The 25,391-nt window shown below is 32.3% G+C and overlaps 1 protein-coding gene and 1 pseudogene across 1 annotated transcript; one reads left to right on the top strand and one right to left on the bottom strand.

The window, feature by feature from the left end:
• Nucleotides 1-2,743: 2,743 nt before the first annotated feature.
• LOC120177205 lies at nt 2,744-3,040 on the top strand (annotated as a pseudogene).
• A 6,651-nt stretch (nt 3,041-9,691) lies between these two features.
• LOC120177204 (uncharacterized protein At5g48480-like) lies at nt 9,692-10,920 on the bottom strand. The gene is made up of 2 exons (XM_039183425.1): nt 10,511-10,920; nt 9,692-9,966 (listed from the first exon to the last, which is right to left on the bottom strand). Exons 1-2 carry the CDS (start codon nt 10,774-10,776, stop codon nt 9,747-9,749), a joined length of 486 nt encoding a protein of 161 aa, XP_039039356.1. The 5' UTR covers nt 10,777-10,920; the 3' UTR covers nt 9,692-9,746.
• Between the last annotated feature and the right edge of the window lie 14,471 nt (nt 10,921-25,391).

The raw sequence follows: 25,391 nt of genomic DNA, 5'->3' as shown, positions 1-25,391 counted from the left end.
TTAAATTTTCAATAAGACTAATTTTATAAAATATGTAAGTCTTGAAGATTAAATATGTAATTATACTAATTTATTAACTTATGCATCAATATTTTCGTTAAATATTGATATGAGATGACTAGATTGATAACATTTAAATAATTAACTGATAAAATTAATAGATCGATAATCAAAATAAAAAATAATAATATAACCATATGTGTAATATTATAATTTCATACATTTTTCATATAACTACAATAAAGTCAAAACTGGTTTTCATATATTGTTATATCATATTAATGTAGATAATTCACTCCACCTTTAACACACATTAACAAAATACATTTGATAATTCTTACATTATAATCGAAACATTTTACATAATATATTATTAATTTATAATAATAATAAAAATAAACTATTTATTATAAAACAAAATACGTGTCTGCTGAGTTGGCAAAGGCGCGTCCCCGGGGACGCGCCTTCCACACGTGGCATCCAACTCAGCGAAACCGCGGGTAAAGCGCGTCCCCGGGTGGGCGCCTTTGCCAACTCAGCAGAAAGGGTGCTACTTCTGGAAATATTGGTCAAACGGTGTCAGAAAGGGAAAATTTAAAGCAAACGGTGTCAGTTATGTAATTTAGCCGATTTTGAAGGATCTGAATGTTAGGGTCCTGTAGAGTTTGATTTTCATCATTCTCCATAACCTGGATAGCAACATGATTTTCTCGATTCAGGTTTGAATTCAAGAGTGTAGTCGTCCCTTTCGAAGCTACAGCGTCTGTGTTAATTGAATGTTGCGGGGTCATAGAGGTGTTCCTTTTGGGGATTGAGACATTTTTCACCTTGTGTTGAGCACCCCCACCCTACTTGATTCAGCAATATTCTCTGATGAAGCATTAACACTCTCATTAGCAGGGATCATGATAATCTTTCCACCTCCACATTTTCTGTTTCTTGAATTGCTTCGAGAATACCAAAATGAGAACCAGTTGGCTGATTTGCAGCAGGTTTCTTAGCTTCTGACATCTCATTCTTTTTTATTTGCAATAGTCTTTTTCTTTCTGTTCGCCACTTGCATCCAGGGTCCGTACAGCTCTTTGTACCCTTCAAAAAAATTATCAACGTTTGTTTCTTTAGCAGGCACATTTGGAGTCTTCCCACACTGTTCAACTACATGTCCATACTTTCCACAGGCATAGCAGATGGCCGGTAATCCACTAATCCCTCATATTCAGTAGGTTGTTTTATACCTTCTATCATGATTGCCAAAACCAGCGGTTTATCTAGATCAACGACGCTTTCCAATCCATCCTCCGTATTATAGTCTATCCTAGCAGCCCTGTCAATTACAGCAGCAATATGACGAAAAATACTTTTCGTATAGTATGGATATGGTAATCCTGGAAGACGAACCCATATCATTACCTTTGTTGGATGATCAGTTACCGTAGAGAAGTTTCTGCTCCAAGGCTGAACGGTAAGATAGCTTCCATATATCACTCATGGACCTCCTGATAATACATGGAAGAAATCTTCTTCAAGAGCAAAACTCATTATCGAGATTGATCAGGTTGATTTCTCCTATGGGGCTCCAAAGTAGGTTAATTCAATTTAATAGTACTTTATATCCAATCGTCTTCCCCAACAAACGAATGATAACTGAATTGGCCAACTTTGCATCAATAGCTTCATGTACTTTATTTGAGAATTTAATCGCAGGGAAGGGACCATCAGTGCCCAAGAAAACATCTTCATGTTGGACTTCAACATCTAGTTCATTGATGAAACTATTCTCCTTGTTGTCGACGCTGAGACCTTTAACCATGTCACTGAAAGATGGTTTGGTATTCACGTTCACCACTGTATCAGGATTTCCTGTCGGGGGGGAAATATGTTTCTTCTCTAAACTATTAGGGTTTCCTTCTACCATATTTTCTTTTTTAGCCAATTCCACATTGGTGGACGCATCATGAATTCCTTCAATTTCTTGATCGGGGTTGGTACGTTCATCCATTAGTGATTTCTCCATGACAGTATCATGGCACTCATCAGGCTGCTCTCCTTGAGAGATCTCGATCTCAGACTGGTTCACACAATTCGGACTTTCTTTATACATCTCTGGTCAACGTCAGCAAAATGGAAGCCGGGTCTTTCCAGTGGCGACGGTGGCTCCAAAAAAATAACGTCATCTGGCAGCCGGCCTCCCTGGTTGTTTGGTGCCTCCGATCCAGACGGAAAAGTGGGAAAAGCGGTAGGGTTGACCATTAGACGAAAGTGATATATAGTTTCTTTTTAAAACAAGTTAATTACAAAATTTAAATTCAAGATTATCCGTTTAAAATTTTATTTATTTTCAATTCTATTATCTTTTATTTAAAACATCCCATTTTGAGGTATTTCTACAATCACCTTCTCACTAATTTAGTTTGATATGAAAATAATTCATGGGCAATTCAATTGAAAACTATTAAAATATTATAAATTAATAATTGACAGATTGATAACATATAATTTTATACTATACATTATCATTGAAATTATATCGACATCCATGAGTGACAGATTATCTTTCGGATTCTGTGTTGGGGTTATAGAAATAGATCTCTAAAGAAGCATCTCAAACAAAACCAATGGCCAATCCACCAAAGTCACGGGTCCAAAACTCCCGGCAAATTCCTCACCTTATAGAAAGCTCCCACCGAATTATTTTTTGCAACACACAAGTTCACCGATCACCACTGTTTAGAAGACTGCTAATTGCCATGGAGACAGGGAAAGCAGTTGTTTTAATGATGATGATGGCGGCTTTAATGGTGGAGGGGTCAAGGGCAATAAGATTGTGTGACATGGACGATGACGGTATCGAGGCGTGCAAGCCATCAGTGACACAACCGAATCCGGTTGATCCGACGCCTGTGTGTTGCGAGGCTCTCAAAGGGGCTAACCTCACCTGCTTGTGCTCTTATAAGGATTCGTTTTGGCTGCCTTCACTTGGGATCGACCCGGCACTCGCCATGGGTTTACCGCCAAAGTGCATATGCCCCCTGATTGCTAATTAAGGTTTCCTGGGAGGAACATGAACCATGAACCGGATTCCATGTTCTTTTTGTGTACGTGTGAATTTTAAGTTCGCAAGTATTCTAAAAATGTGTATTAATTACTATTTGGTTTATCAAAGTTTGTATGAATGGATGCAAATGATGCCTTTTGGTTTAACTGACTTGTCATTGTATGCACTTCGGATGATTCGGTCCACCAAAGCGTTTATTGTTCTCTCCACTAACTATGAAAAGTTATAAAATGATCACTAATATTAATAAATTTGTTTCGATGTCATTAAAAGTTTAATAATAGATGATGTGATAGTAATAGCATCGACACAATATTAAATTTAACCCTTAAGTTTTAAACTTCATTTTAGTTTAAAAAAATCACTCAAAATTTTAATATTCTATCAACTTAATTCATAAACAAAATTTGAATTCAACTGATCCTATCATCAATGCCTATTAAGGGTGGTGAAAATATCTGAATCAGTTGATTCCAACTAGACAATCCTATAGGGCCATTTTCTTAAAAAATGTGTTCAATGAAAGTCAAGATAAGATTTACGAGATAGAAGAATTGAGATTGAGACAAATCAAATTTAAGACACAAACAAATTTCACCGACATAATTAGTATAATGTTTTGTTTATATTGTAAAGATAATTGTAACATTGACTTATATAGAGAGATAATTATTATAACATCCTATATTTTCTCAATTATCTATATAACTTTTGAATAAAAAACATTAGTGTTGACTGAGGTCGGAAGTGAATTTTTACTTGAAATTCGAAATGAGTTATGGACATGGGAACATCACTAAAATGTTGAGCTATTTGCATCATATGTCCTTAAACTATGATCTTCAAATTAAGTTGATCCTTAAATTTTTGAATATTCTAATTCCATTCATAGGTTATGCATTTCATTCTAAATCAGTCCTTAAACTTTTGAATATTTCAATTTCATCAACATATTATAATCTTCATTCTAAATTGATTCCTAAACTTTTGAATATTTCAATTTCATCCCCAAAATCTTCCAGATATGTAATTAGTTTCAAACATAGTTTAAACTAAATTTTGTTTTTTTCTCAAACATATAATAATATAAGGTTAACTACACAAATGGTCACTAAAGTTGAGTGAGTTTTCATTTTCTCCACTGAAGTTTCAAAAGTAACAAATTAATCACTAACGTTATTGGTTTATAACAAATCGGTCACTCACCGTTAACAACCGTTATTGTTGTTAAATGAGCTGACTCAGCATGTTTGACTCTTCACGTTTGACTCTTCTTCTTCACTATTAACATTCATACAAGCAACAACACCAGATTTTCAGTCAGCATAAATCTTTTCCGTCTATTGCAAATATGATGAACACATCAAAACTTGACCACGAGATGACACATGGGAACAAGAGCCAAAGAATTTCAATTTTCTACGGTTATTAGTAACAGTTCTTTCTTCATTTATACCGCCTACGGTCCTAGTTTTCTGCAGACGGTTCTGACAACTCCACCATCTGGACTTCGAAACAAGTAAAGGAGTAAGCTTACAAATTTGTTCTTTCAAAATGTTCCCATCACCTCTAATGCAAATGGCAACTTTTCTTCCAGTCTTTCTTGCGCATCTCAGATGCATATCCGCTGCATTTAAATCAAAGGGAACTTGTCTATGAGATAGATTTCCAACATGATCACTAATGCACCACATATAGCAACTAGCAAGTGAGAAAGCGGTTCTCAAAGAACTATACATCTGCAAAACCTATACATATCAAAACTTGCAATAAGTTTCTTTCAATTAATAAATTTAGTTCCTTAGTTAGAAACCATTACATAAATTCGATGTTCAGTATGTCGTCATATTTGTTGAAAAAAACATTTTGATCCATTCCCAAAAGTATGGAAAAAGCCATCATGCGCACACAGAAATTGAGCAAGCTAAAAGTTATTGAGGAAGCACAAACAAATAGAAAGAAAGAAAGATATAAGTAAATTAATTCTTTCACTAATTCTCATATTCGTAAATAATTTGAAGGCGTTCAATAGTATGTAGATATTGATATCTCTTCCGCTAAGGAGAATACATCTCTTAAAATTCATACATTTACTGTGTATAGTTCCCACACTCGAACAACAGCCACCATAAACCCATTTTCAACTACAATGGTAGTAAATAGAGAAGTTGAGGAAGTGCAGAAAATATACAAGAGCACTGACTATTAAGGATCACGCCTTACTAGATAGAAAAATAACCTACATCGTTCCATGAAATGAAATAATTTATCTAAGGTTTCATAGTTATCAAATTCACGAGCTAGTGAACAGTGAATATCATCTTTATCACCAGAAATAAAGCAGAAGCAAAAGCAGAAGCAGAAGAAAAAGCAGAAGCAGAAGAAAAAACAGAAGAAGAAAGAAGAGTCAAACGTTGTAACACCCTCAACCCGTATCCGACCGGATACGAATTTGAAGTGCCACATTAACTTTTTAAAACATTGTCATGTTGAAAACTTGTTGAAAAATTTTAACGTTTATTTATATTCCTGTGGTGAAACCCTTAAATCACATTTATCATTGAAAATTCAAACTCACGTTGGATATAAACACTTTAAAATTTACATAGATATAAATAGTATGATTATAAAACGGATCAAAACATTTCAATTTAAAACGTTATAATACATGCCAACATAATTACAAAATAAGAAATCTATATTCAAATTGTTCTTATCTGATACCCTTCGAGAATATGTTGTCCTCTCCTAGCTTTTTCCTTCAGATTTCTTTGAACCTACGTGCAAAACAATCACACACTAAGTAGTTGACTTAGTGAGGCAAGTACGAGTATAATAAAACATTGTAAAATCTTTTCTTACTCATATCATAGAAAACATTTCATAAGGAATTCAATTTACAATTCATGACAAGAATGTATTCTTTTATACATTATTCGGTTTATATCACTTTGTTTTAAATAGCCCAATGCATACTATTGAGAACTTTAGGTATTTGAGTACATTGAGGTTATGCACTAATGCAGTCACCACTGCTCACATAATTTGCATCGAAATGCCACATATTTGTCCCTGAAGGACCACATAGAACCCTCGATTCTTGGCATGCCAACTATACCTCTAATTCTCATGCATATACCTTGGGCTTTGACCATATAATTATGTCTCATTTCATTATTCAAAGTGTCTTATTCTCATAGTATACATTCTCATAGGGTACTTTCACGTAGAATATTTTCGTATAAGTATATTCACATATCACATGTTCACATTCATGTACATATAACAATAAAAACATAGTTTTAGAAATATAATTTGAATAAAGCATTATATAAAAAATACTGCGTAAAAGAAATAAAATGGTTTTCGATCGAAAACTCTAAGGTTGGCTTATCGCAAGCCGCTCTCAAATCTAATATAAAACAAATGAGTTGCACTTACCTTTGCCTCACGTAAGTTCTAAACGAAATCCTTTTTAACTTTCGTTCAGTCTCTTTGCTATATCGTTTTGATCAGTATGATGTCGTTTCCAATCTACACAACAATATGTCTAAGATCAATACCAACTTTCCATTAACGAATAACCAAATTGCACTTACAAAAACGAAATGAAACACCTAATTCAACATTTCAGGTTGAATACTATTGGCACCCCTCCTACAGTACTGATACTTCTCTTCTAGGGTACTGATACCCACTTCGGTATCGATACCATTTTAGCATTCTGAAATTTCATCTCTACTTACAATATCGATACCTTACCTTTGGGTATCGATACACACTTCAGTATCGATACTACTTCAATCAATATCGCTATTGTTCATCCGTTTAAAACCTTTTTTTCAATTTAACCCTATAGTATCAGTATTGTTCCTCCAGTATCGATACCCAAACCCCGATTTAACCTTTTTTACTTCGAAATTTTCCCACTCTTCACCTAAATCTTAAGCTTGTAGCCCCATTCATACCCTCAAACTTATTATCACTTATCCTAGCTAACTTACCTCCATAATTCCTCTATAACACCTAAATTTCTCCTTAGAACACTTAGAACTAAAATCACACCAAATATTCAAACATGTTCTTAATCCTTTCTAATACTTCTAACTTCTTAATTAGACCCTTGACAAGTCAAATTTATCATTAGAAATCCAAATATTAAATCATATCATCAAATCCCTTAAAAAAACCCATTTTACTAATTCATCATTAATTCACCAATCTCTTAGTTTCTATTCATATTAAAGCTTCTTCAAGTTTCTATACTACTCAAGGCTTCAAAACCAACCCAAAATTTAAAGAAACAACCAACTTGAAATATAATTTACCTTGACAATGGGGTTTACGGGTAAGAAATGAGAAGAGAAGATAATCAGGCTTCCAGACAATTCTTTTCTTTTAACCTTAATTCCCCACATGCCTTAATAACTTATAAAACAATATTAAATTCATATCCTATTAAAAGACCATAATGCCCTTCCACTCTTTCATCTTTGATATCAAGTCCTAAACAAAATTTCCAAAATTAGTCCTTGAACTTTTCAATTTATTAAAATTAAACCACCAAATATTAAATTTTTACACTTCAGTCACTGACCCAATGTTTGGAGTATTACAAACATGTTGAGTCAGCTCATTTAACGCATCACGTCATTATTTCGTTACTGCATTAATGACAATTAACAGAGAGTAACTGATTTGTTATAAATCAATAACGTTATTGACCCATTTGTTACTTTTGAAACTTTAATAGGGAAAACAAAAATTTCTCAAACTTTAGTGACTGTTTGTGCAGTTTACCCATAATATAACTTGGTCTAACGATTTCATCGACAAAGGATGTGCTTATTATAAACGTATATATTGGGAGGAAACTAAAATTTTCAAAAAGTTTGGAGACCAATTTAGAATGAAGGTCATAGTTTTAGGATGAAATTAGAATATATCTAAAAGTTTAGAGATTAATTTAAAATAAAAGTCATAATTTAAATATATGTAATGGGATTAACTCCTAAATTAATCCTAAATATTAAGACAAATCAAGATCATACAAACAATTTTATTTTTTAGGTCAAAATTGAAACGACAAAAGAAATTGACTCGTCTCATCCCTTCCAAATTCCCTCACTTTCATTTGTTCAACAACTTCGATTCAAAACATATGTTCATCTTTTCTCAATATTAAAATCTTATATTCATGTTAAAAATCTATAATCGTTCAAGTTAATTTTATCTAACATTATGACCGTTTAAATATGTTTTCATCCCTTTAAAGTTCAAAATGATTTGCATGTTGCTTTTGTTGATGGAGAAAACGAAATTTTGATGGTTTTTTTTTTATTTCCGTTTAGTTTAGATGAAGATCTAAGTGGTGGGTTTATGAAGAGGAACGAAAAATCAGATGAGTTGAAAAAGATGAGCAATAGAGAGAGGTTATAGAAAAATAGATCTAAAAATTCCTCTCCTCGACCTCGTATGGTAACTTACATCTATATACCTTTAATGTTAGTGTCAGATATAGGACGAAGATGGTTATTTGCAGCTGAGATCCTAGTAAAAATCCACTTCAATTCACCTACCTGCAGCCGCAGTGTAGATATTCAAATACCTTAATTAATACGAAATACACTCATTTTATTTTATTTTTCTCTAAAAAAAAGGGAAAGAAAGAGGGCCAAGTTGAATGATGTGATTTGGGGAAAGCGAGGTGTTAACCTCGGCCCACCCACTTAGTCCAAAAGCATCACAAAACTGAAACTTGTCTCTCTCACACACACACAAATAGACGAACTTTCCATTACACAGATCAGGCCGAGTTCAAGGTCTCTTTTTCAGTTTCATACGCACACGCCCACAACATTTCAGTAACCACTTCTCATCTCACTGTAATTAACATTCAACAATAAGCAACCACTCACTCGATTCATTTTACGTTTATTTGAAATTTAATAACCTAACGGCTTACAACACTCTCTGCTCTTAATTCAATGCTGAGTATTATATATTCCAAGTTACTTTTTAATTGTTTTTCGAATTTCAATGGAAACAAAGTTGCATGCATAACAAATTAACAAAAAGAAAATAATTATCAAAATAAAATAAACAGGAGAACCCCACCTATTCCTCCCGTCCTTTGGGACCACAACAGGCTACCCTCATATCCATTTGTCACTATTTATACTACAAGGACGCGTGCCCGAATCTTATTCGTTTCCCTGTTAAGTGTCAAAGTTACTACTTTATTCCCTCCCACGTACAATACTTTTTTATAATTTCAGAAACCCACTTTGTTACCACTATATATCGCACAAACCATAATTAATTTAAATTATCACACAAAAGAAAAAGATAACTAAATGGTACCAATCTCGTTGACCCAGACAGGAACCGACGATAAACCACCAGAGCAAATGCTTAACCACATCAGCTTGATGGGTCTTAACAAGAAGCGAGGTTCAAATATTCCTCTGCCACTGCTAACAAATAACAATTTTAAATAAAGAGATTAGCAGCGCCGATGAAATTCATTTTAGAGCAACTGACAGCTGGAGGTTCATGAAGAACAGTCTCAAAATAGTCAATACCAAAGGTCTCGCTATCGATAACCTAATCCTACCGGCTAGAAACCATTTTTTACTGACATCACAGAAAAGTTAAAGCTGATAATATAAATCAAAAGATCAAACGGCATCTACGCCTCCACATCTGCGCACTTCTTGGCAGGGGAGCAGATAAGCCAAACGTAACCATACGGATCCTTCACCTTGCCCACGCGACCGCCGCAGTACGCGCCGTCGCCCTCAGTTATCTCACCCTCCGCAACAGCTCCAGCGCTCACAGCCTTAGCGATAGCAGCTTCTACGTCCTCAGTCTCGAGACAGAGCACACATCCTGTCCCCTCGGTTTTCAACCTGCATAAATGAAAACAAACGAGTTACGACACCATAAAGTGCAACAGACCAAACGGTAAACATTGCGATTGAACTAAACTGTTGCAAAAGTCACGCTAGAAAACAGTTTCAATAATGTTTAAACATTTTTATAATCCTCGTGAAAATTGTTTTAGACATTAAAAAACATTTGGAGCCAAACAGCAAGCAGAAAATATCAAAAATGGAGATTAAAGGCAGGAAAAAAAACAAAATATCACGTAACGATAAAATAAATTACAGATCTAATAACCGGGAGCTCTAACAAAAGCACCGCAAAACCAGGAGCCGAGTGCAAAATAACAAACCAAAAATATGAGAAAATGCGGAATATATGTTTCCTACCAAACAAGAACACGGTCTAAACAGGCATAAACGAAACCTAAAAAAGAGTTTATTACTCAACGATGGGTGAAGGTAAATGGTCACAAGGGGAAATAACCGAAGATTAACAGTAAAAGAAAGCGTACAAATGAAAAACAATTAAAAACTACAGAATAGAGAGGGGAGGTAGAAAGGAGCTTACATAGCAGAGCTTTCAGCGGTGTCAGAAACCAGAATGGTGGAGCCAGCTAACTCAAGCTGAGCGGAGAGGATGTGAGGGAGCTCCTGCTCGGCCTTGCGCTTAGGGTGCACAGTACGGTCAACCTCGACAGCGCCGAACGCGAACTTGTAGAACTGCACCGCATCAGCTGCCTTGGGTGCCTCCACCATCAGCTGAGGTTTCACCGCCGTGAAAGTCACCACAGCTACCTCCTCTACTCCTCCGTTCTGAACCTCCTCCTGTGCCATTAGTGAAGCTAAAACAAAAAGGCTTTCGCAGAGACGCCAAAAACCTAGGAAACAGAAAACGACAAAAGGAAAGTCGGAAACAAAAAAGAGAGTGCAATGAAGAAGAAGAAGATGCGAGCGTTGGGTGTACTTATAGAAGCGGGGACCAGGAAGCGTTTAAGGGTAATATTGGTATTTTGATAATTTATGCGATTCCGATTTTGTCCTGTTGTTCATTGTTGTTTTATATTTTCCAAGACCAAAAGACCCTTGGCGTGTCATGTACTCAACTCTTCTACAATTCTTGCAAGTGTGAGATGGGCTCCTTAAGCAAGTAATCCCAACCAAATTTGGATTGGGGTTAGAGCCCGATAGATTTTAGGGTTTTTAACAGCTGGCTTTTATCATTTTATTAAAATATATGTATTTGTTTTTTGCCAAGTAAATTTATGTTTAATTATTAATTTCAAATAATTTATTTTATTTAATTTTTCCCCTTCTATAAAATTATTTTTGTTCATGAAAAATGCATTGAAATTTATGATATTTAGGGGGTCAATTGCATTACGAGTCAAAGACGACCAAACATAGTAATAATAACAATTCGGGGAAGGAAAAGAGAGGTTAGCACATGGTAAAAGCTTGGAGGAATGCATCAGATGCGGTGTTAATAAACTTGCAGTTCGGGGCATGCCGAAGACATTTGGTCATACGTGATTGTTGAATAATAAGGATTGGAATAGGGAATTGTTTGTTATTTTACCCCTTCCTCGTAAAATTCCATTGGAATATCGGAATCATCTGCCATATAAAGAAACATTTAATTAAAATATAAGGGTAAAGTATTAAATGGTCACTTAACTTTTTAGATGCTTGCATTTAGGTCCCCCAACTTTTAGAACTTGCAATACATCACCAAACATTTAGTTCGTTTGCAATATGGTCCCCGACATAATGGCCGTTTCACTGCCGTTAGGCTAAATTATATAAATGGTCACTAAACTTTTCAGAAAATTACATTTAGGTCCCCCAACTTTTAAAACTTGCAATATAGTCATCAATTATATTCTAAACCCCAAAATCCAAAATGCTTCAATTATATTCTAAATTTCAAATTCCAAAAATACTTCAATTATATGCCCAACCCCAAATTCATAATCCATCCTCAAAATCTGCCATAACAAACTGAACTTGAAGAAGCAATCCTAAACCTTTAAAACATAATCGTTTCGAAAAAAAATTAACCAACTATAAGTGAACAATAAGTGATTATGTTGGATTTAGGGTTATGTTGGACCTAAATACTCAATTCAATTTATAAAATAGTTGACTCGAAATTTTTTCGATTTGTTTTTATAAAATTTAATCAAGTCGAATTTTTGTTTAAATTTAATTATAAATATTTATCATATTTTAATATTATTTGATTATAATTCAGTTCAGTTTGTAAAATAGTTGACTCGAAATTTTTTCGATTTAAGTTTATAAAATTTAAATCAAGTTGAATTGAATTGAATTTTCGAGTTTCTGTTTAAATTTAATTATAAATACTTATAATACTATAATATTATTTGATTCTAATTTAAATAGTTTTTAACCATATACAATACTTATATTTCTTCATATTTTTCCATATGTGATATACATATATCATACAGAGTCAAGGGACTTGACTCAAACCTAAAAATTAATACACTAATTAGTAAAAAAATTTAGACAATCGAGTTGTATTTTACAACTTGATTTTAAGTTGAATTTTTTTTAAGTTGAGTTTATGAAATTACAACTCAAAGTCAATTTGTATCAATTCAAGTCGAAAAATAATTTTTTCGAATCTAATTGAGTATTGTTCACTTGTAGTTGGTTAAATCTAACTTTTAAATCCTAAACCCAACATAATCACTTATTGTTATGGACCAAAATAAACTAAATGTTGTTGATTATGTTGGGTTAATTGGTGGGGAAATTTAGCATTTAGTGTTATAATTTGAGGGTTTAGGGTTGATGCTTAAAGTTCAATTTGTTATGGTTGATTTTGAGAATTGAATATGAATTTGGGGTTGGGCATGTAATTGAAGTATTTTTGGAATTTGAGGTTTAGAATGTAATTGAAACATTTTAGAATTTGAGGTTTAGAATGTAATTGATGATTGTGTTGTAAGTTTTAAAAGTTGGGGACCTAAATGCAAGCATCTAAAAATTTCAGTGACCATTTATATAATTTATCCTAACGGCAGTGAAACGACCATTACGTCAGGGACCGTATTACAAACGAACTAAATGATTGGTGACTGTATTGCAAGTTTTAAAAGTTAAGAGACCTAAATGCAAGCATATGGAAAGTTTAGTGACCATTTATATACTTTACCGTTAAATTAATGATGTTTCTGGTTTTATTTATCTTATCGCGGTCGTAAACAAACTATGAGCAGATGGGAGCCGTCGGATCACAGACATTGGGGGCTCAACTTTTTTAGGGCGTAGGGACAGGTGGCTGTCGGGGAAGTTTTAAGGTGTCACAATCTGCCCACCCATTTGTCTTTCCTTTCCCTTTTTTGTTAAATTGATAGAATAGTATAAATTTTAATAATTATAAACTATTTTATAATAAACATTTAAATATTTTATATTATTTGTCATAACTGTTTTTAGGTGTAACAATTAAATATTGTTTTAAAAATAGTTACGGTTTTTAATTTTGGAAAATTGATGATTTTGGATTGATTTGGATAAAATTAAAAAGAGTTGCCATCGACCTTTGTGTTAGGTAAGTCGAATACCTAAAAACGTCTTTTAAAAATAATTTTAAAAAAATCATTTTTAAGACAAAAACTGGTCTGCCTTTACCAATGATTTGATTAAAACGGGTTCGGGAGTCGATTACGCGTGGGGAAGGATTAACACCCCCACAGCGTCCAAATTTGGTATTGTATCGCTTATACACTATCGTAGTTGTGGAAATCATAAATCGAATATCAAGTTAAAATATGATCCATTTATTAAAATATAATTAATTTGCTTCGAATGATTTATATTATTATGAAAAATTCTTTAACTTAAAAAGAAATATCGAGATTAACAATCCTCCATCAGAAAAACTAACTCTTCTATTTCTTAATAGTAAAAGAAAATTTCCTCATTAAAAAACGCAAATCAAATATAAAATAATATAAAATGAATATTGATAATTGCATAAAAATAAATTAATAAAAACACCTTGAATTATTCACATAAAATATTTAATTAATAAAATAAAATAGATTTATTTCAAGTCTCATTTCGTTCGAATGTCGTATCGGATTGTACCACTTCGATCAAGTGATACTTTCCACGCCGAATACATGTTCTTGAAAGATTGACACTAAAGAACAACGAAATATATATATATATATATATATATATATTATATATATATATATATATATATATATATGTATGTATGTATGTATTTTAAAACATTAATTTAGATGTATTTAATGAACAAAATATACATACACGTAGTAAAATATAATGTATTTAACATGAGTAACATTTATCTTATTTACATATATATATATATATATATATATATATATATATACTTGTTCATGAAAACATAATAATACTTGGTAAATATATCATATTAAAACATAGGTAAATAAACTACCTACCATACAAAGAATACATGAAACAATAATACACATAGGGCGAAATGATATACATAAGTAAACATACACATATGGAAAACTCAAATGAACTTATTTTATTAACATGTTTAATACTCATATATAGGATTTTCTTTAATATATAATAATATTAACATTAATTTGAATAGCTAAATAGTAAAACCAAAAATTAAGGTAACAATCGGAAATTTTAAATAATAAAATACGAGTAATGCCGATAAACCATGAAATAACATTAAGGCCTAAAACAATAATTATCCCAATTAAGTGCTAAAATTAAAAAAAAAACTTAAAACAAGAATTAACATAACACTAGCAGTGACTAAAAAAGAATAAATATAAAAAGCAGTAATTAAATTCAAATAAGAAACATGACAATTTAAGGACTAAATTAAACCTAAGTAAAATATAGAGTTCAAAATAAAACAAATGCACCTAGTGACCATAATATGAAAACACGGCTAGTCTATGGGGACTTAGGGGTGATTATACCACGAATTAGTGACCATAACGAAAAGGGTGCTAAAATTAAAGGGAACATTAAATGATTAACTCCTAAAATAAGTGAACAAAACATGAAGTTTCCAGAAATCAAGGACCTAACACGTGATTTGCCAAAAAAAATAAAATGAAGACACCTCCTTTTAACACTCCAGAAACGTGAAAACCAGAAAAACATTAAACACATTTCTTTCATTTTCTAACTTCAACCGCGGAATCCAAAGAACCTCAAGCCATCGCCGGCCAAACTCGAGCCCTCCATGACGCCAACCGTCGTTCCTCAATGGTCTTCCTCTCGGCCACCACCCATGGTTGTCCAAACGACCAACACTCTTCCTAAAACAAACCCACAACAACATCCTTTCATTCTTTGGAATCTAATCGATACCCTAAATCAAACTAAAACCTGACACCATAAACGACGACGTGGCCTTAGACGCTACTACCTTCTCCAGCGAGGGTCACTCTTAAGGTAAATGTATTCTTCTCTCCATTTCCCTCTACTGTTTTTATTCTTGAAGCACATACACATAAAAGAAAATGAAACAAAGGAAAAGATTCCAACGAACCCCTTTTTTATTGCATATATTTCGAAAATCTGGAGGGAGCCTCGGTTACAAAGCTATTACAAAATGTCCCTTTTTTTTAGAGAATAACCAACGAGAGAGAGGGGAAGTCTTCCTCTCTATTTTTTCTTTTCCCCCCCTCTGTTCGTGTTTTCTGCTTGCCTCCTCCCCTGAAATGGTTCGAATGCCTCCATTTAATCTTTCTTTGTTTTTGTCTTTGCATGCAAGATGACTGGATAATTGAATAATTGATTAATGGTGGATTAGGTAAGATTAGGTGGGATTTTGATTGGGTAGCTAAGGTTTGTTTTTGACTTTTGTATTTGGTGATGATGAATTTGGGGATGCTAAATGACGATGCTTGTTGGTGATAATTCTAAAAGCCTTCGATTGCTGGAGTGGAGCGTTTTGGGTGGCCTGCAACAATAATAAATAATGTTAATAAAAAAATAATAATAATAATATTTTTTTTAAAATCCGAACAAAAACAAGTGTCTACATTATTAATATTTAAAATTTCTAAAAATAATAATTATCCTTTTAATCATTTATATTGTTTGACTCTTACACCCATTTGTATTTTCTCAGAAGAGGTTATTAGATTTTTTTTCATTCACAGTAATGTGGGCAAAATTTTTCGATAATGCATTGGGAAAAAATTCAACAATTATTCACTCAAATAAGATGATTTTGCATACAGAAAACGAAAATGATGTGTGGTTGATTGATTTATGACTAAAATAGATGACTTGCTTTGCATTGCTTTTACCCTAGTAAATACATCATCTTCCCACATATTTAAAGGGTTCTTGAGGTAAATGTTCCATCCTTTTACCCTAGCAAATGTATCATCTTTCTACATATTTTACACCCAAACAATAATTGCTTTTTGCACCTCAGAAACGCATGAGAATTCAACTTTAAGGGTATAAAAATTACATCCTTTCACCCTAGTTTATACTAGAGACGCATGAAATGAAAAGTCATGCAATATCCCAAAAGCACATGGAATTCATTGCGTTTTTCTTTTTTCCGGTACCAATCACCTTATTTGAATGAATAATCTCGAGTATATATTATCCAAACCTTTTTTTCTGAAGCATTATCGAAAAAATTTTGCCCAGTAATGTGTATGTGTGCAGCTATCAAAACGCCTTTTACTTTCCAGGGTAGAACTACTTTAACCCAAAACAAAAACGTTTTCTACCTGAGCCACCATACATTAGTCTCATTTGGGCCTTTAGAGAAAACACCAAAATGTGGGCTCTATTCAATCGCCTCTGCATCAGTTTTTGGGTCTAAATCACGCTTCCTATTACCTTATTGTTTTAGTGGCTGGGTTAAACTTCAGACTGCAGTCAAAGAAATTAAAGTTGATAATCATACTATGTCAAGATCCGGCCTGCTCCTTGGAAGCTTAATTGTGTGGTGTGATTTCATTTTGGGGTTGAAGAGTCTGGTTCTTATTGTGGGTTGTCTGTTCAAGTTATGCTGCTTTTATTCTTATTTTGTTTACTACGTAACACCTACCCTGATTACTTTGTTGAATAAAGAACAAGACATCGCTCACGGCCGCTGAAATCATATTGCTATAATGTAATCTATTACTCCTACATAGTTTGAAAATACAATTCACTTGTGTATCGTACAAATTTGTGTTCCTCTCATTTTTCGACTGTTAAAGTGCATGCTTTTAACCATGTGGTCTTGAGTTCGGTTCCCACAGACGGCGCATTGAATCCGTGTTGCCATTTCCTCTCATATTTCGACTGTTAAAGGCTGGGTTGTCATTATATTTTGGCATCTCCGAAACCAGAAAAGTTGCACACTGCCTTTGAACTTCTATCTGCAAGGAAATGATTTAAAAGAAAAGGTGTATTCCTAGGAACCATGAAGGTACAGACTACATAGAGTTGGGAATTGCAGAAAGGTAATATATATAAACTGCAATGAGCAGAATCCCCATTGTGCTTACATGCAGTGTCAAACACTATTGGCCCTCTTTTTTGTTTGCATTATGAGGCCTTGGAGTTGGTTTAATTATTGAAAATGTTTGTTGCATATCATCTGCTTGTTAACCCCCTGAAAATGGATCTCTATGTTTGACTAAATCATTAACTTCTTCTGTTGTCCTTCCCCCCCCCCCCCCGGCACCCACTGTCTAGCATTGATGTGATTTTAGTGCACTCACATGCCATGAATTGTTGACCATACTTTGTGGATCAGCCGCTAGGTGTTTGATAATTGATTGACAACTTTGTTTAAAAGTTACTATCATCAGCAACAAAAATATGTTATTATTAGTCCACGATCTCCGCATCTAAAAGATTTACAATTTGCTTTATCTTCATTCAATGCTTGTCATGTCTTAACCCCCAGAAAGGGAAAAAAATTCAATGTTTACCATGAAACAAGTTCTTCGTTGCCTTTTAAGCTCGGACATAATGTCAAAACATATAATAATGTTTTATTTGTGGGAAAAATGCTCCCAAGTTAGATTAAATAATTAGTTTAGCACATATAATTTTTTGGAGCATTTTGGCTATCAACATTTTATTTTAATGTAAAAAGAAGATATTTTTTAGTATTGATCGATCGTTGACAAAAGATTTTCAGGAAGAACCTTTTTACTCCAAAATAAAATGTTGAACGTAAAAATAATCTAGACGATAAAAACTAAAATGACCATTTAATTAAAACGTTAGACCTACTTTTGGTCATTATCCAAAAAATCTTTGAGGCCTAAAGATCGATTGCATCAATACAACTCCCAACTTGTATCATTTCTCAAGGGATGCATCGATATTTTTAAGAATGATTTAGAGGATAATATTTCTCCCTATGAAACATCTATTCCATGATTTTTTTTTATCAATGAATATATCTATCACGAATGCAAGAAAATTCCCATTGAAGGGTAAAGCAAATCTGGGTTACATCTGTTTTTTTATTATTTGCAAGATATATTCTACTTCTTTTAAGTTGTTTAAATCAAAATCTTAATGAAACACGTTCATAAGTTGTAACCCCAAATCAAATCAGCTAAACAACGATGAAGATTCACAATATGTAGTTAACAATGGCGGATTACCATGTGTGGAAAGTTCCCACATTCCATAGCCATAGCCATAGCCATAGCCATAGCCATATATAAAACATAAGGATCAGCGACGAAACTTTTGTAATGATTTGAATGTTGTGAGAAGTAGAAGCAAACACAGCAAGGAATAAGGATTGCTACATATTCCTTCAATAATTTAGGAGTCCTTTTCCCCCACTAAACCAACCTCTTTTTTTCTTTCCGCCTTTCTTATAAAGCAACTATATAGTGTATGAATGAAACTCCAACCATATAGGATTTGGGCAGCACGCCTTCCACTAGGGCAGGGTCGGCCACCCTTCTTTAGGGTCGCCCCTACATTGGCCTACCTAAGCTGTCTTCTCGTGTCACCCTTGTTTCTTTGTCCTCGTCTTGTTCTTCCCCAACCTTCTTTTAATCAAGAGAAACAGACTTTGGATTTTACTCAAACTGAGAACTTTGTTCAAATTTGTTGTCGACGCCTGGTTTGAACTTGCTCTTTTTTTGCCTTTTTCATATTAAAAATGGTTAAACATTCTATCACAATGGTGGATCCATAAATATATTCTAAGATAGACATATATTAATAATATAAAATTTTTGTTCAAATTGAGTATAATAAAATTTAAGATTCACACAATCAATAAAATGGATAATTATCTTAAGAAAATTTAGATTTTAAGATGAACATTTATCTGTCCTCACTAGGACGGGATCCTCTACTATAGTAAAACGTGTTGGAGAGTAAATTTGGTTGAATAATCCGATAATAGGAATGATTTATTCGTCAAAACTATATAAATAGAATTAATAATATTTTTAATATTTATATAAAAATAAAAAATAGTATTATTAATTAAGTTAGTAAATAACTAAATACTAATAAATATTTTTAATATATATTAAATAATCATATAATCTTTTTAAAATTTAATAGCAATTATTAATATATCAGTTTTCTAAAAAATATTTGAGTCTTACGCTACTACAAATATTATTATTGTAAACTATAAAACTAAATTAAATCAAATAAAAGCAAATTGAATTAGTATTCAAGCATCCCACTTAGTAAAATGAATTAGTGAGTGATGACAGAAGCTTGCTTTCGATAAAGGTAGGTGGAATGTTCTAGAGTCTAGGCTCACTTTTGCTATTCAAACTAGGAGGGATAAATATGACCTAAGTAATTTTAATGGTAAATGAATTATTGTTATTTTTTAAAATTTTAGGTTCAAATACTAGAAATGTTAAGGGGGTGTGAACGTTCAATGTCAAATAGTTAAGAGTTAATAAAAGAAAAGATGGGAAGACACAAACTTAATTATTTCATGACAAAATGGTATGTGAGACCCTCGTATTTTTCAAAAAAATCGATATGACTCTAATATTCTTTTTACATACAATGTTGCCCTTAAACTTAGAAAATAGTTTCAATGTAGTTCTTTGATCAATTATTTTCGTTGTTGATCATTACAGTGCTGTCACTTTACAGTATTAACATGACAATCTACAGTGTCTTGTGATGTGGCTAATGATGTGACAAATATGTTAAATTGATTTTTTTATTGACTTCGAGGGTCAAATTATTTTTTCTAAAAGTTTATGGACTTATTTGATTTATTTGAAAAAAATAAAATATTTTTAATTTAAAATACAAAATTATTCAAAAAATATTAAATATCAAAATATCAAAAGTAAAAGTTAAATTACTAAAAATTAAAAACATAGTATTATATTTTACCTCGAATTTAACATGATTTTTATTTATATAAACATGAACTTGTCCATCATATACAAATTTTATTTTATACATTTACCTCTAACTTATCTTAAACTTTAAATGTCTTTCTAATTTAATTTCACTAAAATTGAAATAAATAAATATTATAAAGTCTTATAAAAAATAAAATTTAAAAGTTATAAAATTAAAATTTATGTATAAATTATCATAAAATATATAATTAAAAAAATATTCTAAAAATAATTATAATATTAAAAAGAGTATTTTAGTGAATATAACATGATAAAGGAAAATAAAATTCATCAAATATGGAATCTAGGTGTTTGAGATTTTTTATTGTCCCTAATATTTTTAAAAAAATTTAAAAAATAAAAAATTATTCTCTATAAAATAAAAATAAAATAAAACTCTCCTAAAAATCAACATGTATGAACATAACAATATAATTATACTACTAAATAAAATAAAATTCACATTAGAATTCATCGGTATACGCCTCCCCCGAGTCAGGCGAATAAACTGGTCTCTCAGATCATCGATATACGCCTCCCCAATATACTTTTACTGAAACTCTGACAAGAAGTGCTCCCACATATCAGGCTCCATGGCCATCTCAGTAGTCTCCAACCAGTCTATGGCATCACTTTTCAGCAAGGCGATGACACACTCCAAATTACCCTCAAGTGTCAAGTACAACTGCCTGAGCGTGATGAGGGTCTCTCTAAGCCACTGATCTACATCAATGGGATCATTGTTCTTAAAACCAAATAAGTCAATCGTCTTGTATCGGCAGAGTCTCTCGACTGGGGACTCCTAGGGTACTACAGCGGGAAGAGCTGACGAAACGAACTAAGTAGGTGGAGCGGTGGGTGTCTTGGGGATAACTCTAACTATATGTCGGAGGGCTACTGTCAATTCCCTGAAGAATGTCGTCTCATCGACCCTCAGCGTCTCCTAGAACCTCATACTCAAAGTCTAGGCTGAACTCATTGTCGGTGTCACCCGCTAAGGAGGCACGACTATCCTATCTACCCTCATGGCTAGGATCTGTACTATCCTCAATGGCCTAACTCTGAAATTTAGACAAGAGCGAAGAGTTATTATCGCATTTCCAGACACAAAGTACTTTTAATACTCTAGGGGCATGTATGCACATATAGACCCTTACTAACTCTAACCCATGAGTCTTAGGAACAACTAAATGTGACATTCTGATACCACTAAATGTAACATCCTAATCCAATATGATCCAAAAATTGAATGATTATACACTACACGGGACCACCAAAATGGCTAACCTAATTTCTCTCTCTCTTTAAAACATGATTAAAAACCATACAAAAACATCCACCATAATCACAAAATAGACAAAGTCATTAAGTTTACAATTTATGGGAGTTCCAAAAATACATCCAATTAAACTTTAAAGAGTATTTCAAAAGTACAATTACGACTCGAATACATTAAGTCTATATACAGTACATGCCCTCTACAATATACTCGAGATATACTCAAACAATGATGTTGGTATAGAATACAATCAGCACGCTAAGCTCTTCAAACTTTCCACTAAGAAACTACGCACGGAAAAAAATTATGAACGCTGAGCTCAAACGCTCAGTGTCACACTAATAACCAAACTATACTATATGCACCCATTATATAATCATGCTTGCTAACGTAATTAATTACATGCAAGAAAGAAAAATTAAACATATACATGGTGGGCATCATGGTGTGGTCGGAGGGTTTCGTTACATCTTAGAGACACATACCCTTATAGCTAGTGGCAGATCCATAAATTTATAAACGGGGGTCCAAAATTTTAATTTTCTTTTCTTAAAATTAACGGGGGTGCAAAATTTTTTATTTTTTCCATTTTTCTTTAACATATTATACTAAATTTAATTTTTTTTCCTAAATAATGGGGATGCACTTGACCCTTAGGGGGCTTAGTGCATCCGCCCCTGCTTCTAGCCTACCTAGGGTGAGATATGAAATTTCTATATTAGAATATTCACTCAACCAACCTACTGCAAACAAGTACTTGGGACATCTATACCTAGTCAGTGAAGAAGTACCGTGTGCACTAGTCGAGACTTATCCGAACATTCTACCATGCAAGCATGTATATAGCTACTAAAGTAACCCGGGTGTACTGGATTTTTCCTTAGCTCGATACAAGGCTAATTTTATGGTTTCTAATTTATATTGTTTCTAGATGTAATTATAGTCATTTATGTTATTTTCACTTGAAGTCTTATGTATGGAGTTTAGACGACCTTAATTCCATAATCAAGAGTACTTAAGATGAGATGTATTTTTTATCCGATTCAAGATGAGGGTATTGATACTAGCTGTAAAGTATCGATACTTCTATATAAGGGTATCGATATTGCCCCTAGTATCGATACTAAAAATGGCTTCGATGTTTGAAAAACGTGATGAGTATAGATACCCTTATCTAAGGTATCAATATCTTTATCCTAATATCGATACTTCTTTGAGTATCAGTACCAAAATAGGGTACTGGAATCCTAAATTCTAAAATAGTATCGATACTTCCCTTTGAGCATCGATACCTTGATACTCTTATAATGAGTATCGATACTCATAGCTATAACACCCTATTATTTTACCCATTGGGAGAACAATATTGATGCCATTCATATAGTACCAATACTACTACCCAGAAATGCCCTATTTTTGGCACGAAAATGCAATTTAATACTACCCATTCTCCCCCTTAAGGTCATCAAAAGGTGTTTAAATTATGTGACACATTAGGAGCCATAAAGAGTCATTTTTCAAGCTTAATAACAACATAAAATAACATTCACCATGAATATACCCTCTTGCTTCATAAACTAATGCAAGCTATGTAAGTGCACCTAATGACTCATAAATGGTATAGGGAGGTTAGAAATGTGTTACCTTTTGCTTCCAAGTTGTAAAGGATGTCTTCAATCATCCAAGAGTTAAATTTTCTTTTCCTTTAACTTTGAAACCTTCCCCAATTTCTCATTAATATAACATAGAAAATGAGTTACTAACTTGTTTATGATACTAAAGTAAATCTAAGAGCACTTTTTTAAACTTACCTTACCCCAAAAATGAGCTAAAATCCCTATATTTGTAAACCTCTACTAAACCCCCAACTATGGTCATTATGACTAAACTATGAGATTGAGAGCTTGAAAGAAAGCTTTGGATGGGTAGATTTTGATTCATTCCTTAGAAATTTCTTACTAAGCTTAAAAGGCTACCAAGTTTCTACCCTTACAATTGCTTGAGGAGGAAACACAAAGGAAATGGAAAAGAAGGAAAGAGGGGACAAAGAATGATGATAATTGGGGAGTGGGTAAGACAATTACATCATCAATCATTAAAACTTAAAGCTTTTGTTTGAAAGGAGGGTACAATTGCTCTTTTAGTCCTCCACCTTTTACTTAAAAAATAAAATGATCCCTAACTCTACCATTTGGGCTTAACACAAACCCATTATCTAGCTTTAACTTGGTTCAAGGTATTCTATAAGCCTATTGGGCTAAATTTAATATCCTCAGGTTAGCTCGAAACTCCTAACCCGGGGTTCGGGGCATTACAACTCTGGTTAATATATAATTTTAGTTATTTTAATTTAATTTTTAATATTTTAATATATATATATATATATTTGCATAGCTTAAATTAAAAATTTAAAACTCAAAATATCTTTTCTGAAAAAATCAAATAAGCCCTTGAATTTTAAAAAACTAATTTGACTCCCAAACTCGACCAAAAAAATTCAATTTAGTCTATCTACCACATCATTAGCCACATCACTAGCCACCGTGGATGATCATGTTAGCATTGTGAAGTGTCATGTCAGCACCGTAACGATTAACGATGAAAATTATTGGTTAAAGGGCTACATTGGATATGTTTTCTAAATTTAATGACCACATTAGGTGTAAAAAATACAAGGGTCACAATGATTTTTTTTTTTAAATATGAGGATCTCACGTACCGTTTTTTCTTATTTCATTCAAGAGCTCAAACAAATCAAACTAACATAGTAATAAATAAAATATATTTTTATTGAAGCAAAATTTATTAAATTTTAAAACATATTTTTTAAAATTAATTTGAGTAATTATAATATAGTATATATGCATAATGTTTTTTAATTATTGATAATATATATTCGACTAACATAACTATTTGAACTGAAGACCTCTAAAAGAATATTACTCTTTAAATTATCGAATCCGCTTGATAAATTCAATTTTAAAACATATCTAGAAACTTTGGTTAATATTAAAAAACACTAAAAATGGATCTAGATAACCTAAAATCCATCTAAGACTTGATAAGGGAATAACAACATTAGGTTGAGATTCAAATCAAGATTTGAGAGTAAGGAACTGATATTACAACACAAGTATGTACAAAATAACTTTAACAACATACTCATAAGAGCAGGGGCCGGAACATATAAGGGGCTAGTGGGGTATGACCCTAAAAATATATTTATATATAAAATATAATATATTTATACATATTAAATTATTAAATTTGACCACTTAAAAACTGTATATAATAAATTATTAAATTAACTTTTCTTAGAAAATATTTATATTATTTTAAAATTAGAAATTATTTAAATATTATTTATTAAAAAATTGACATTTATTTTTTGTATTATTAATTTAGTTTTAAGTGAACAAAAATCCATTTTATTTGCAAATAATCCTTTGTGTTTTTCATGGTTTGGTTATTCATCTTTTCGAATTGATAATTTCAATAAAATTGTCAAATATTCAACTTTTAGTTTCATTCCGGTTGAAGTTTTTTTTTTAATTTCAATTTAATGTATATTTATGTTTTTTTTTCAAATATCTATATTTATTATAGGAGTTCTTGAATTTTCGTATGTAAAACTAAAAGTTTAGGCTCAATTCTAGATAACATTATTATCAATGTATTTTGTTTCTCTAAATTTTTGATTGAACAGATGAATTTTAAAAATTTTATTTTACTATTATGATATTTTGATATATAATTTGTATTGACAAAATTATTAAATCTATTAATTAATATAT

The sequence above is a fragment of the Hibiscus syriacus genome, unplaced genomic scaffold (genome assembly GCF_006381635.1).
Source record: "Hibiscus syriacus cultivar Baekdansim isolate YM2019G1 unplaced genomic scaffold, ASM638163v2 tig00112285_pilon, whole genome shotgun sequence".
NCBI lineage: Eukaryota > Viridiplantae > Streptophyta > Magnoliopsida > Malvales > Malvaceae > Hibiscus > Hibiscus syriacus.
Note: the sequence above shows the minus strand (reverse complement) of the source record. Positions and strands in the feature narration are given on the sequence as shown.

Coding starts and splice junctions, on each gene's coding strand:
- LOC120177204 (XM_039183425.1), bottom strand. CDS start 10,776: ATGGCACAGGAGGAGGTTCAGAACGGAGGAGTAGAGGAGGTAGCTGTG. Junction 9,967..10,510: donor ACCGCTGAAAGCTCTGCTAT/GTAAGCTCCTTT, acceptor TCATTTATGCAG/GTTGAAAACCGAGGGGACAG.